The sequence below is a fragment of the Meleagris gallopavo genome, chromosome 1 (genome assembly GCF_905368555.1).
Source record: "Meleagris gallopavo chromosome 1, MGAL_WU_HG_1.1, whole genome shotgun sequence".
In the NCBI taxonomy this organism is placed as follows: domain Eukaryota; kingdom Metazoa; phylum Chordata; class Aves; order Galliformes; family Phasianidae; genus Meleagris; species Meleagris gallopavo.
Genome location: NC_139404.1, coordinates 77,172,691 through 77,187,623, shown reverse-complemented (window position 1 = coordinate 77,187,623; position 14,933 = coordinate 77,172,691). Strand labels below are relative to the sequence as shown.

General features: G+C 42.9%; 1 protein-coding gene and 1 long non-coding RNA gene across 2 annotated transcripts; one reads left to right on the top strand and one right to left on the bottom strand.

The window, feature by feature from the left end:
• Window positions 1–2,113: 2,113 nt before the first annotated feature.
• LOC146545448 (uncharacterized) lies at window positions 2,114–4,492 on the bottom strand. Its single transcript, XR_014886484.1, has 2 exons — window positions 4,084–4,492; window positions 2,114–3,990 (listed from the first exon to the last, which is right to left on the bottom strand). It is a non-coding gene; the product is annotated as an uncharacterized LOC146545448 (long non-coding RNA).
• Window positions 3,435–13,294, top strand: LOC100544791 (gamma-aminobutyric acid receptor-associated protein-like 1). Its single transcript, XM_003202626.5, has 4 exons — window positions 3,435–3,673; window positions 7,755–7,833; window positions 8,823–8,941; window positions 10,307–13,294. The coding sequence occupies exons 1-4, from the start codon at window positions 3,584–3,586 to the stop codon at window positions 10,370–10,372; spliced, it is 354 nt and encodes a 117-aa protein (XP_003202674.1). The 5' UTR covers window positions 3,435–3,583; the 3' UTR covers window positions 10,373–13,294.
• The last annotated feature ends 1,639 nt before the right edge of the window (window positions 13,295–14,933 follow it).

The following is a 14,933-nucleotide window of genomic DNA, read 5'->3' as shown; positions in this document are numbered from 1 at the left end:
GACTACAGCCCCCTCCCTTTCCCCTGGATTCTGTGTAAATATTTTTATTTCCTGCTTCTACGTCTACAGCATTGGCAAGGCTTGAGGAATCCCTGAAGTGAAGCGCCAAGCACACGATATATAAACACACCACTATACCACATAAACACTATACTTCTGGCACTCCAGGTTAAGAAAGTTCATTGTTTAGCCACTCTGTGAACTACGTTGTGCCTGGAGTCCAGTGAAAGAATAACTAATCCGTTTTCCAGATCCTCTCTCTAGCACGCAGACCCTTAATGTGGGGGTTTGTCACATGCCCGTGGGTTGACATTTTAATAAGAACTATAAGTCAGACGCTTGTTTGACATTGCTCCTGCATGTATCATCTTCCTGCCCGCCCCTGCCCCAGCACCCCGGTTGTTTTTACTGAGGCACAGGAGGAGGAGACGGGAGGAACGGGAAGCGGGAGGAGCGACCTTGTCGGGGCGCGTCCGGGCTGCGTCACCGGGCGGGAGTTCAGCGACGGATTTGCGATCGTCACGTGGGATTTGTTGTGGGGAGGAGAGGTTACCGAGTGATATTCACACCCGGTCGTGTCTTGGCACCAGAGGAGGGGAAAATGCCAAGACTCTCTCTGGTTTGTTTCAGAATTTCAAGCTAGATGTTAGCTAATATGCAGTTACCTCCTCTCTTTTGTTCTTGAGGAAGACATATCTACATATCTACAGACATGGAGATTTAGCAACTGTTATGTGGCAGGCGACTAGGAAGCAAAAAGGAGGCCAAACGTGGGTGTTACAGAAAAGCACTATGGCATGAAGGCAGCCTTTTCTCCTGGCCTAAACAAAATCAATGCCTCGCTTCTGAGTCACCCTTCTCAGATCCTCTGACGCTAACAGCAACTATGGGGAAATGCTCCAATGTCTAATGACAGAAAGAGAGAAACAAGCCAGTGATGCTTCCTGTACTAACCTTGTGTATGTGAACTACTGAAGGCTGGGACACACTGATCCATGCCATTCCCACTGTGGGTTGCTCTACCCTTAGGAGAATCTGGCACATACTTCTTGGAGGTCATAGCACCATGTGGACATGTAACTACTTAAGCACTAAAGCATCTGCCAGAGTTCTCTGGGAGGAGGCAGAGCTGTTGGGGAGTCGGGGGGAAGGAGGAGGGACATAACTGGACAGACTCATTTTAGCCCTCCAAAAACAGACGTCAGGTGAGAAAAACCACATCTAACTTGCCTGTTTATTACCTTACACTATGAAGGCATTTTAAGGTGACGGACTCTGGTACAAATGCCTAATTTATAAGTGTAGGTGAGATTTCTATCTCATGCCCGCCTGCATTCACTGGGCAAGATCATCTGTGAACTGCCACTGTCATCGCGTATCTGCTTCTAAGTAAACGTACTTCCTCCATATCTTTCCTTCATGCAAGATGAGAGATCGCAGTCACCAGGCCTTGGAGAGAGCATTACCAATATACCCCTGAATTCAAGAAGAAATGGGCTTAGAGTGCAAAGGTGGGTGGCGGGCAGTATATGATAAACAACTCTCTGCAAAATAGCAACTGTCTATTTTCCTACTCATATTCATTCTGTGCCAACAGGCTAGCACAGGGTTGAATTGAATACAGTGAATCTGCATTCTCTTACCTCTGCCCCTGATGTGGCCTTTGAGTATTGCCTTATACTAAGGCAGTCTACTATTCCACACAACACTCAGCGCTACTACCAAAACTGCTGCACAAATAAAACATCATGCTTGGAAAAGTTCCACTTCTATGGATGAAGCATGCAATGGAATAATTATTTGATGCACTCCTGTTCAATGTCCCCAGGGCAGCAGCAGCTTTTCTTTTTAGTACGGATTTGACCATGCAGATCCATACTTCAGCACCTTCTCTTTTGCTGGTCAGTATTGTGAGCCTAGCCACACTCAGAAAAAAAAAAACAAAAAAAAACAAACAAACAAAAAAAGATGATACTCCTGTGTGTATCATCAAAAATTGGCTGGCTGTTTAGACTTCTTTGCAGTCAAATCCCTTTACCACATGCTGCTTGTAATGTGCCTCTGGCCTGGGATGTTATGCGACATACTTGTGATTCAAAGAAATCTATGCGTAGGAACTTAACAGCAAAGTTTTATTACTGTTAGGACAGGTGTTCTTTCTTAGCAGCACTGGGAACATTTCAACCGTAAGCACTTCCAAGATTATATGATTCAAAGTCCATTATATTTCTACAGATAGTACATACTCATCAATTACATCTGAGACAATTAACATACATACGCTTATCTCATGTTGTGACTTATGAGGTTACCAGTCTTCTATTCCATGGTCTCTTATACTGTCTAGCGCCCTTTTAGCATCCTGACAGTCCAACAGATAGCCTTCTACTTGATCCAGTGGTCTTCCTCCCTTGTACTCTAGATGAACTTCCCTCTCTGATGCATGCTCAGTTTGAGAATAACTACTGTAAGTAATTTATAGGTACCAAAATCATAATGTTTGCTCACTCAGCACCTGGCCATTATTTCTGGACATTTGTTTGTCCTTGGACAGAGAGAAGTTTGGCAACCTATCTTTTAGTGATATATAATGGGGTGTTAACGTGTTTTTTATTAATATACACTGCGTTATAGAAGATAAGGAGGATAGAGGGGAGAATCTTGACGCCTGCCTGTTGCATCCCAACCTAGTCCTACAGTAAGACAATTCGACCTTGTGTGGAGGTCATAGCTTTCATTATTGTGTTTCTTTTGCTGAGGGCCTTTTGTCAAAACAGAATAGCCTTACAACATGTTTTCTAGTCCACAATACTACTTCCACACTATTAACATCTAAAAGCTTTTACAGTTTTGCAAGAATTAACCACATAATACAACAACTCTATTTCTAAAATACGTGGTATTTCTACTTGCTCAAATCAACTATTTCTAAAAACACGTTACAAAACACATTTTGCCCCTCTTCCTCAACTCGCCCCTTCTCCCTGCCGTTTAACTGGAAAAAGAGAATAAACAGAACAATCCAGATCAGCTAACACCAGGGACAGACACCTCAACTAGCCTTCTATTTTCTCTTTTTCCTTTTTCCTCCGCTGTACAGCTCACAACCACGTACAAAACAGACTCATGAAGGCACCCGCACGGGGACACCTCATGATGGTGCGTGGGGACGGGCGCGCGGCTGCGTGGATAACCCGAGTCACGCACTTCATCTTTATTTTGGCGGCTGTATTTCTGCGGATTTTTTTCTTTTTCTTTTTAAATCGTTACCATTAGGAAAAAAAAAAAAACCACCAAAAAAAACCACAACGAAACGCACAGTAACCCAACGTAAAAGCAAACGCCCACCACAGACACACGCGAGGGCGGCGCGGTCCCTGGCTGTAAGCGCCCTCACCCCGCTGCAATGGCGACCGTGCCGGAAGGGGAGGGCACGTCGCGGTGACGTCACGCAGCAGCACGGCACGGAGCCGCGCTCCGCTGGGCTCGGCTTGCGTGAGCTGCGCGGGCGTCGTTGGGTTTGCTGAGTGCCCGGTCATAGGTGACGGAAGGAGAGCAGTGGCTGGCTCGGCGGTGTCGCATCATGAAGTTCCAATACAAGGAAGACCATCCGTTCGAGTACAGGAAAAAAGAAGGGGAGAAAATCAGGAAGAAATACCCCGACAGAGTCCCTGTGAGTGTGCCGGACGAGCGCTGCCCTCGGGCTAGCTGTGCAGACATCGCCATTCTTTGCTGTCCTTGTCGCTGCCGCCTGCTGCCTTGCTTCTTTTGCAGGGAAAAGAAACGGGATTAGGAAAGATGGTTGTTATTACTTTGACGTTTCGATATTAATTCCAGACTGCTTTCTCTTTAATGTTGTTTTACGCCAAGGTCCGTGGGTGGGTGTGGGGGTCTTTTTCAGGAATCCGCAGTAAGTCGACTGCAAGAACGCTGTTAATCTTATTATGGCAGCCTTGTGCGTGGGGCTGGAGGATGGGGAAGGAGCTTGCTCTGGGAAAATGGAGGAGAACAATGAATGAGTAAAATAGGCATTCTCTGTAAGAAAAAAAGACATAAATCAAATGTTTTCTTTTTATTTTTTACCTTTTTTTGGAGCTTGCTCTTCAGTATAGTCCTGCTCTGTTCTTCTCCTTCGCACGAGAGAAAAAAAAAAAAAAAAAAAAGATGCTAAATAATAATGCTCAGTCTTACTTCCCTCCTGTTTAATCATCCTGTGAAAAAAAACATCATTTGGAAAACAAGATCATCATCTAGCTAAACTTTCCTTCCTCATCCTTAGGTCCCTCTGGAATCCCGGTGGAAAACTCCTGGCTTTATAATTTGTAACAATAATTGCAAAAAGAAATAGTAACTCTAGTTTTGAAATTTTTTTTAATTAGTTTTTTTTTTTTTTTTTTGGTCCCCTTTTAATAAATGTTTTACAGCTTTTCTCTCCAACCCCACTGGGGAGTTCTGTCCTAGATTGGGGTGACCAGGGGTGCAGTCTGCAAAAGAACTGTTACACCTTAGGTTTTCCCTGTAATATGAGGCCATTTTTTCATCTTGAGAAAGGCCCACGACTGGGTTAATAGAAGTTCTTGGAAGTCAGAATTTGGGTACGTTTTGCCCACTTGTTTTTGGGGCCCTTAGCACAGCAGAGCAGGTTGAGCATGTAGTGTATGCAGTTCTGTCTTTTGAGATGAGGACCTCAGAGGGCTCAGCTGGTGAGGAGAGAAGCAAACTGTAAACTGAGGGTCAGCATGGCAGATTATGCAGCAGGTCATGATAGAAGTGACTGGAAGAACTATGTGGAGAGCTCAGCAACAGACCTGGTCTGGCAGGAAGTAGAAATATCAAGACAGAGGGGCATTAGCAGAGTGTTATGGACAGAAACAGGATCAAAGTGAGGTGTGCTGCAGCTAAGGAGAAATGGAAATACTGCCTGGAGAGGCCTGATGTGTATTGCTGGGGAAAGCTTGTTGTCAGAGCTGCATGTGGAACAAATGAGTGCAGCAGACGTTTTTTACATCTGTTCTGTCACTGCTCTTCACAACAGTAGGATCCTTAACAACAATGTCCCTTTGGCTGCCAACACTTCAGTGTCGTGATACATCTCAGCATTTTGCTGAAATTTTAATACTGGCCCAGTACATTTTTACCAGAGTCACCTCCCAGCAGCAACAGACATGAAGATAGTATGTATCTGCCCTTTGGGTTGTTTTTGTAGATTTGTCTCTGTGTGCAGAGTAACCTTTAGAAGAGATATCTACCTGGGTTATCAGGGAAACACCTCCATTTTTCCTTGACTCTTTGTAAGAGGGAGATCTGTCTCAAGCTTTATGATTTGATTTGAATCCTTTCTAGGTGTTTAGAATCCCCAGAACTCATGTTGTCCTCATAGCATGGCATAAATGAAGGTACCCTCTATCTTCTTTTCCTTTATCTAATGACTAAACTAAATGCCATCCTTTTGAGTTAGTTTGGTCCTGTCACTGCTGCTATCCAGCAGTTCTGCTTACCAATCTTCTAAATGGAAAGAAAAAACTAAGGCTTTTTTCTGCTGCAGTTTATTAGATACTACCTTGTAGCATTTCAGGATAAGAAAATAGGCAAAGTACTGTTGCTGGTCAGCCTGCATCTGTGTAGTGAGATTGTGCAACCACCTTTCCTTCACAACACTTATCAATTGTATCTTTTATGGAAATGCATGTCCTAACACAAACTTGATCTGAAAGAGCTCAGTTGCCTAGTAGTTGAGGTTCTTGAAGTTTTTGCACTAGCAAAATACACTTGTGTTTTAGAAAGAAACATAGAATTTTCAGGGCTTTTGGCTATGTTGGAGGCATCTAAATGGAGGACAGCGCACAGATGTCCAAACCAGCATCTCTACTGTGTAATGTGCTTTGCAGATACTTGGATCTGGAAGGAGGAGAGTTTGGTTGGCATGGCACTTTTTCCAAGTGCCACAAAGCTCATCATGTTTTTTTTTCCTTTGGCATACTGTTTCATTGATGTGACAACACCATTTTCCTTCTAAAGAAGGAGGAAGCACAAGGCACAACAGTTCAGCCTTTTCTATTGTACAACTGACACAGCTGCTGATTTTGGTTGCCAAAGGGCTGGGAGCATGAGTCCTTAGAAATTAATCTCACAGTGTCTCATATAGGCTGTATACAATCACAGGTTCTAGCAGAATTTAAAAGTTTAGAAAGTTTGAAAATTGAGCTTCTTTTTTCAGAAGGTCAAAATGGTTTCTGCAGAACAGTAAGCCGCATAAATTGAATTGTTACATATCTCTCTACTTGATCAAAAATACATACCAGGAAAAAATAACAACTATCAGCAGTTATTTTTTTATGTCTGCATTTTCTTTCCACATGCACACAGTATTTCCATGGAAACATATTACTAAGCTTTGGAAAGATTTCCAAATCTTTTTATATTCAAGTCACTTGGGAATAGTTCCTATTTCAGAGATAAACATTTTGCCTAGCTCTGGTAACAAAAAAAAATTGTATGTAGCGGAAGGTCTCTTTGACCTCAAAGCTAATGGACTTATTCTTTTGTATGTCATATAATGAGGATTAGTATTTTGTGCCAAAGGTCTCTGTAAGTCCAGGTGGTAGTGTGTTGTTTATTCATTATATATTTATATGGATAAAGAAATGTGTGTAACTATATTAAGTAGTGGAAATAACGTCGACTTGTTGGATCAGGTCCAGAGGAGGGCCACAAACGTAATCAGAGGGCTTGAACACCTCCCCTGCGAGGACAGGATGAGAGATCTGGGGCTCTTCAGCCTGGAGAAGAAAAGGCTCTGGGGGGACCTGTATAGTGGCCTAGCAGTACCTGAAGGGGGTCTACAGGAAAGCTGAGGAGGGACATTTTAGAAAGGCATATAGCGACAGGATGAGGGGAACTGGTTTTAAACTGAAGAGGATAGATTTAAACTAGAAGTTAGGAAGAAATTGTTTACTGTGGGGGTGGTAAGCACTGGAACAGGTCAGTCTGCCCAGAGAGGTTGTGGATGTCCCCACCCTGGAGGGGTTTAGGGCCAGGCTGGACAGAGCTCCTGCTCTAGTAGGAGATATCCCTGCCTATAGCAGGGGAGTTGGAACTAGATGGTCTTAAAGATCCCTTCCAACCCAAGCCATTCTGTGATTCTAGGAAATAACCTGAAGGGATATGAATTTCAGAGTAGAGGATAACTACTGAAGAACTGGAAATTTGAAAAAAATAACCTTCCTCAGAAAACTGTAGCTTCTCTTTTAGTTCTTTGCTTCATTCTAGATCACTGTGGGTGAATGTGGAAATTAGGATATGGGACTACTGGGATTGGAGCTGATTTTGTGTCAGGCAGGTTGAACTGTAACTTGGAAACAGCTCAATTTACTTGTATTTGTATAGTAGCCTCTTGGTAGCTCCGTCACACAAAATTAACCTGCCTTTAGACTATCAAGGTGACCTGATTTTTTTTTCATTATTATTTTTCCCTTGGCAATTATGGTTTATTTTTATGCTTATTCCAGTTTCCACTTTTTATTCGTTGTGCTTACTGCTGTAGTCCTGAGCTCCCAGCACAGATATTGCCAGTGATTTGCTGTCTTCTTCTTACCTGTTTATTCTTTAATGTTGTGTATTTGTTAGGGGTGAAAGGAATTTCTAAAGACCTGGTAGCACCAGCTTTCTCAAAGGGTATTGTCTTCTTCAACTTCTATTTCTTTGGTTCATTTTCTTTAATGATGCCCATAACTTGTCTCTTTCTACCTCATCAGGTAATTGTGGAAAAAGCACCAAAAGCCAGAGTACCTGATCTAGACAAAAGGAAGTATCTTGTGCCTTCTGACCTCACAGGTAACAAAGTCTGCCTCTGTTCTTCTTGATTTTCATTAAGATGGATTTATTAAGTGACTTTTGTTCATCTGATCATCACCAAAAATGAAAAACCCAGGCAGGACTCAACATTTTTTCACTATCCCAGTTTGCCCAACTGTACTTAATATATCTATGTATCTTACAGTCTGGATTACAACATGCAGAATTCTTTGAGATTGTAGGTGTCACAGTGACTAAAATAATACGTGTGTGTCATTGTGACTTCTAGCTGTGGTGAAAATGACTGAATTGTGTGTCACAGGCAGTGGTGAAATCATCAGTCGCTGATGACTTAGCTCAGGTAGCCAGAGGCTGTATACTTGCTGCAGGAAAAGACAAGTTCTCGAAATATTCTTGTTGTTTTCCACTACTGTGGTTGGAGTCATGACCATTAATTTTTTTCTGAGTGTTCGTGAACATTTTTGTGTGATTACATTTGTTTTCATTTGAGAACATAAATAAGTTACGGGAACAGCTTTTTTTTTTTTTTTCCTTTTCTTTTTTTTCTTTTCCCCCCCCATTGCAGTACATAATTTATTGCAGAATACCTTCTTGTGCAAAATAACTCACATAAGTAAGGAATTTGTTTTCAGGAACTGCAACCCATTTACAGTGGGAAAATTCTCTTAACATGTTTTTGATGTACAGAGTTTAACGTTTAGGCAAGTTAGAAGTCTTCCCACTAATCCCTGCAGTAGAACAATTCATACCATAATAGCTGCGGCGTGGATTTAGAGAATGTGATGGTCTGAAGCAGTACTGATTAACTTGTGAAACTGTCAGCTCAGTGTGGATTGGCTGCTAATATTGTTACAGCATAAAGTTCTTACTTGCTTTTCCACACTGTCCATTTTCCCTAGTTTTTACATAAGTGTGTGACTTCCATCACTTCATTCTCGAAAGAAAACAGCCATGTTTAGTTGGAAATTCTCTTTGTGTCTGAGGCATTCTCCTCTGTTTCTCTTCAGTTGGGCAATTCTACTTCTTAATCCGAAAGCGGATCCACCTGAGGCCAGAGGATGCGCTATTCTTCTTTGTCAATAATACCATCCCTCCCACAAGTGCTACCATGGGTCAGCTGTATGAGGTAGGTCTGACCTATCTTTCTCTTTTTGTTCAAGTGTCCAGAAGAATTCATATCCTCACTGAAGTACATCTGAGCTTTACTAAGCTGACAGTAGATGCAGCTTGGCCACAGATACCTGAGGGTGGACCCCTTTGGCCTAGGCTGTGTTCTGTCATCTCCTTTGTAAAGTTCCATTCTGCAGTTGAGGAGCTGAATAATTTTTTGCTGGTTTAAAGCATGTTGTATCATGTGATGAACAGTTCACCCAGCGGTTATATGTTGGCCCTACTATTTTAACAAGCTCCTGAAATAAATCATTTACCTGAATTTCTAAGGCATAAGTGTCTAGAGCAGAAGATTGAGCATATGCACTAGCTTTCCTGTTAATACAAAAGAAATTTCCTCTTAGCAGTAAAAGAACACAGTATCACTCTGCAACTAACTGTCTATAAATATGTTTCGAAAGAATACTAATCCTTTGTTCAGGAGTACTTTTTCCTAGCTTGTACTGTATAAGGACATTGTGAATATTGCTTACTAATATTTCTACTGAGCAGTGTTACTTAACTTTGAAGGCATATTCTGTGCCCATCATTCTTCTGTTATATAGACATTAATTATATCATGGTTGTTTTGCAGCCTGGATTGATTTATCCTTGATTTCTCCTTGGGCTGTGCTAGTGGTTTTTAATAGAAGAGCTCCAGTTTGGTACTGCAAGCCTTATTTGACCTAGCACTTTTTGACAATGACTGGATAATTTGTATGTGTGGACTAATGAAGATGTAAGATTAACATTCTCAAATCTGGTTATCTAGAAGTACATCTGACTATCCAGAGCTGAGATCAAGACTCTCTTTCTGGCATTCTGCAGACTTTTTGTATCCGTTTAATCATTTAACATCTCAGCGTTACTGCCCCTATATAAGACTGGACTAGTATTACAGCCATTTGGTAAGGTGTTCTGAAATATGACAAATGTAACAACATTTATCAAATACCAAAGTATGCAGAGATTGCTTTTAATGTTAGAGCACTCCTAAGTCACTCCTCCTGATCTTAAGGCTATATCACTGCTGACATTCTGCTGCATAGCTTGCAATAGTCAGAGCTGTTTCTGTTCATATTTGCAGCACACACTCTTTTCTAGTAAATCCAGTGTATCCAAAAATATGACATGTCTAAATTTAGAGGTTGAGCTGTGGGTAGAGGGAGTTTCTGTATATATTCTGTTAGGAGAATGTGGAGCTATCAGCATAAAGGGAAAGGTTATGAGGGTAAGGTTATGCCTCTTTTTTGCTATAGTGATTTCCTTGTTGGATTTTCTCATATGTAGTGAAGAACTACGGGACTATGGTTTGATACTTTTTTCCCTTCTGCCCTTGCAGGATAACCACGAGGAGGACTATTTTCTCTATGTGGCCTACAGTGATGAGAGTGTCTATGGCAAGTGAGCAGCAGTCCCCCAGGCATGCAGGCGAGATGGACTGATGGAACTTATTGGGGGGTAGGGGGAGGGTGTTGAAGAGGAGGAAGAAGAACGCTTGAGAAGAGGGGAAGAGGACTGGAAGTTAACCACATGCACAGTGCCGTCATCTTCCATGTGTTAATTATAACCATTATTTTTAAGTTGAGGGGAGGGAGGGCGGGGGTACCGTAAATGAAACAGTGAACTGATAGGCTAACAAGAGGTTCTGTGTTGAGAAATGGGAGAATCCACTGTTTGTACTCTTCCCTTATGCGGCTGGAAGTTGCTAGCTGGTACTGTAGGCTGCTAGACAAGCCAGTGTAGTGGAGCTTCTGGAGAGTGAATGAACGGGAGGGAAATGGTTGTTCATGTGTAACCTTTCCATTGGATGCGGAAGGCATGCCTGGAACTGTACACTGATCTTGTCGCACCTTACCCATGGCACGGGCTGCATACCTGTGAGCATTCAGTAAGCTGTGAAATATTTCACCCTGACCATACAAGGTTGTCCTGTGCTGATAGTCCTCACTCTAGCTGCTATATGTGAAGTGTTCCAAGACTACTATATTTCCTGTTGCTTCCATCATTTTAGAATGCGTTTTACTCCCAGCCCCCAACTCTGAGGGCTGGGAACTACTCAGCTGTGAGATGCAGGGATGGAGAGGATGGGGGAAAGAAGGGAGGAATATTTTTTTTCCTTTGTTCTTTTAATTGCATATGTGGACAGAACAATTTGAGACAACTCTTGTTCTTTTCAGTGAAGCTAACTGCTGAACTCATAAACAAAAACCTCAGGAGAACAACTAGCCAACTTCAGCATTGAGGCAGGATTGAGTATACTAAACATGTCCATAGCTATTGATCCAGTTTATTCCTAGAGACAGTCATGTAGGCAGACTCTGGAGACTGCTTAGATAGCCTGTTCCAGTTTCTAGCTAGCCTACAAGTGAGAGTGCTTTTCTTGCTGTATAAGTTTAGTCCCTAGCAGTGCATTAATGCAATTAACTAGTGGTGGTCTTGTTACTAGTGAACACAGAAAATTATCCATCAGCGTTGTCCTTGCCCAATCTTCTGCAGATTTGAAGTTGGCAGAAATCTTTCAGGTTTAGCCTTCCCTTCCATGTCTCATCCCTGTACAGATCTTGCACCATCTGCATTAGCAGAAGAGATCAGTCCCTCCCATGTGTCTTTTGCTTTTTGTGATTGGACACAGTGCCACTCTTTGACATGAGAGGTGCTTTTAGACATGAAGGGGAAGAGGAAAAGATTCTCTGTAGGTTTTTGTTTTGATTTTTTTTTTTTTTGTTGACGTTTTTTACTTTATTTTAAGCCAGGGTTGTGCATGCCCCATCCTTGGAGGTGTTCAAGGCCAGGGTGGATGAGGTGCTGGACAACCTGACCTAGTACTTGATCTAGCAGTTGGCAAGCCTGCCTATGGCAGGGGAATTGAGAGCTCAGGATCATCAAGCTCTTTCTAACCCAGGCCATTTTATGATTCTATGGAAATTCCCAGATAGATGCTGTCCTGTGCAAACCTTACGCTGTCATGCCAAAGCAGTTACTTCCCAGTGGCACAAACAGCAGATTTTCCCATAATTGCCATAACTCAAGATGGGGAGTGAGCTGACTTTCAGGGATGTTTAGGGGTTTTATCTAAAGGTTAAATAACTGGACCTGAATTTCTGCAAGCATTCCTATATTTAGGGGGTGGACCAAGTGGGAAGAAAAGATGAGAAAGACGAAGGAGACAGGCTGAGTCCAAAATACGTTGAGGGTGTTTACTGTATTTACCTGAAAAAGTTAGATCCCAGTTCTCTGCATTCCTCAGGAATGATAGATTGAGTGCTTCTATGGTGGTGGGAGACAGGAAATCAGATTGCAGCCTTTTCTGACTTGGTTGATTGAGGCACAGAAGATGGAAAATGAGGCTGGGGGTGGGAAGCAGGAGTCATTAATACAGCTGTGTGAAGAATAGGGATGCAGTGTAGTACAGAAGAGTCACTGCCTGTGTGATACAGTAAGTAACAAATGAATGGGATAAAAAGGAGCAAAGAATCTAGGCAAGGTGGTCATAAAGGGGAAACAGAAAATGGGGGAATAAAGGATAAAGTGGGAGAATAAAGGATGAAGTAGGTGGGTTTCTACAGGCATTTTTCATCTGAATTTCAGGCTTGCTGTTCTATCATGTTGATCTGGAATAAATACATTTGGAGGACTTGTATCAGCTGCAAGTTTACATAACGTCCTCTTTTACTGGACCACTCTCCTTCAATTAGAGTCCTTTAACACCCTTGGGGTGCAAATCCACGTCAGTCTACTCTTTTAGGAAGCTCTGAATGTTCTGAAGTAGAGAATAGACTCAGAAGGCTCCTTAGGATAAAAGAGAAGATGGGGGCAGATTGTATACAGCCCTTTGCCACTGTCCCACTTGCTCACATGTGTGCCACTAAGCATGTGATTGTGTGTGTTGTCTCAAAGTAACTTGTGTTTAGGCACACTCAAGAGAGAAAGAGTTGGTATCTGGGTTGTGTTTTTTTGTGTTCAGACCTCTTTTCCCCTCCTGCTGCTGCGTTCATAAGTAAAAAGAATGGGACTTATCTCAGCTGTTTGTGACGTTTGGAATTTACACTTTACATTAGTTACTTTACATTTCTTTTAATTGGATTGTGGCATTTAGTTCTGTTTTTGTGCTAGACTAATATTGTACAAATAATGACGGTAGTTCTTTTTTTGTGTTGATTAGCTGCAGGTTCTTTTAAAAATCCGTACTACTTAAGCTAAATCAACCAGTCAATAAAGATGCGTTTGAAAATCACAGGATTGGCCCAAAATGTGATTGACTGTAGTATTTATCACCATGTGTGCTTGTAAATAAAGAGCCTGACTAACCAGGGCTGCTTTGTCAGAACTTCTTGCTGCTTTGTTTTTGAAGAACTCTAGATTTCTTCTGTCTATAAGCCAGATCTCTTTTTTCTTTTTTTTGTTGTTGCTGCCACATGCCTTGCCATGTCACTCATGTAAACTTTATTTAGACATAGACCATGTAAGAAGGTCTTAAGGAATATAGTGGATGTGCAGAGACGTTCTCTGCCATTTTTAGGCCCTGTGCAGTCCTGGCTAGCTGATGGGCCCTGAGGGCACAACCAGACTTAGCTACTGTGCCTACCCTCAGGGCTCTCAACCCATCCAGGACTCCAAGTCACCCCCACAGCCACTAACATCTTCAGCTACAAGGTCGCAGCAGGGCTGGACTCCAGTTTTCCACAGCCCTGCCCCAGCCATACGCGCCCCCTGAGCTGGGCACATCCATGGCCCAAATTGGCACCAACCTATCGTCATCCATCCTTTTGATCTTGTTTAGCTGTCACTCAGTCTGGTCTGGAGCTTTCCCTGTGGACAGGGTTGCCTTCTTCATCCTGGGCCTGCCTCATCACTGTGATGAGCCCTATGGACTGGGCTGGCGAGTGGGCCTAGCCACTACTCTGGGCCTGCCTTGCACCTACAGTGCACTGCTGTAGGAGAGGCTTTGCTCTGAGCAGACCCTGTCTCCCTGTCCTTCAGGGTACCACTGTTTCTTGGTGCCCTGTGATGGCTCAGGATTGAGGTGAGGCTCCAGGCTGTGGGCAGAGGATACAGGGGATCTGGGATTTGCTAAGAGGTAGACCTGCAATGACAGGAAATCCAGGTTTCTTTTCACAGAAGCCTGGTATCACAGAACAGCCGGGGTTGTTAGGGACCTCTGGGAGTTGTTTGATTCAACCTCAAAGCAGGGACACCTAGAGCGTCTACCCAGGATCATGCCCAGATGGTGTCTGAATATTTCCAAAGAGGAAGACTACACAACCTTTCTGGACATATCCTTATGGATATTTGTATGCCAGGAGGAAAATAGCCCTGCTGGAAGTGCTTAAGCCCAGCAGGTACTGTTTTCCATTAGCATAGCCTCTCCAGGTTGGTCACACGTAGCACACGAGATAATAGTGAGAGAGGCACACAAGCTTCCCCCATCTCACCCATCCTCCCCAGCAGCAAGGCCAGGCCAAGCCAGGCTCTGGAGTATGGCTTTCCAGATATGGTGTTACCTGTGAGTAACACAGGTTTTTTTGTGCGAGTGCCACTGGCCAAGACAGTCAATGTGCTTGTTGCGGATTAACCTCAGCAGGCAGCTAAACACCAAACAAGTTCTCCTTCACTTGTCCACTACCCCCACCCCTGGTGGGACAGAGGAAGAGTGAAAATAAGTAAAACTGGAGATCAAAGTTGAGATAAAAATTATTAAATAAGAAGTAGAAGAAGAGAGAAAACAAATCACTCACCACTTACCATGGATGGACATATCTGGTATGCTCCCAAGCAGAAGATTAACTGACTGAAAGTCCCTCCTCTTCCTTTTTATTACTAAGCACGGTGTTATGTGGTATGAAATATCTCTGGTTGGTTCATGTTGTTTGCCTGGTTGTTTCCCTTCCCAGCCCTTTCAAGTCTATTCACTTGGTGGGAGAGAAAGACTCGACACTGCAAACATTCTTTAGCACTAGCTAAAATGT

Excerpts from the sequence above, each read along its gene's own strand:
- LOC100544791 (XM_003202626.5), top strand. The coding sequence starts at position 3,584 with ATGAAGTTCCAATACAAGGAAGACCATCCGTTCGAGTACAGGAAAAAA. Across the intron at positions 3,674-7,754 it reads AATACCCCGACAGAGTCCCT|GTAATTGTGGAAAAAGCACC; the intron begins GTGAGTGTGCCG and ends CTACCTCATCAG. Across the intron at positions 8,942-10,306 it reads CCATGGGTCAGCTGTATGAG|GATAACCACGAGGAGGACTA; the intron begins GTAGGTCTGACC and ends CTGCCCTTGCAG.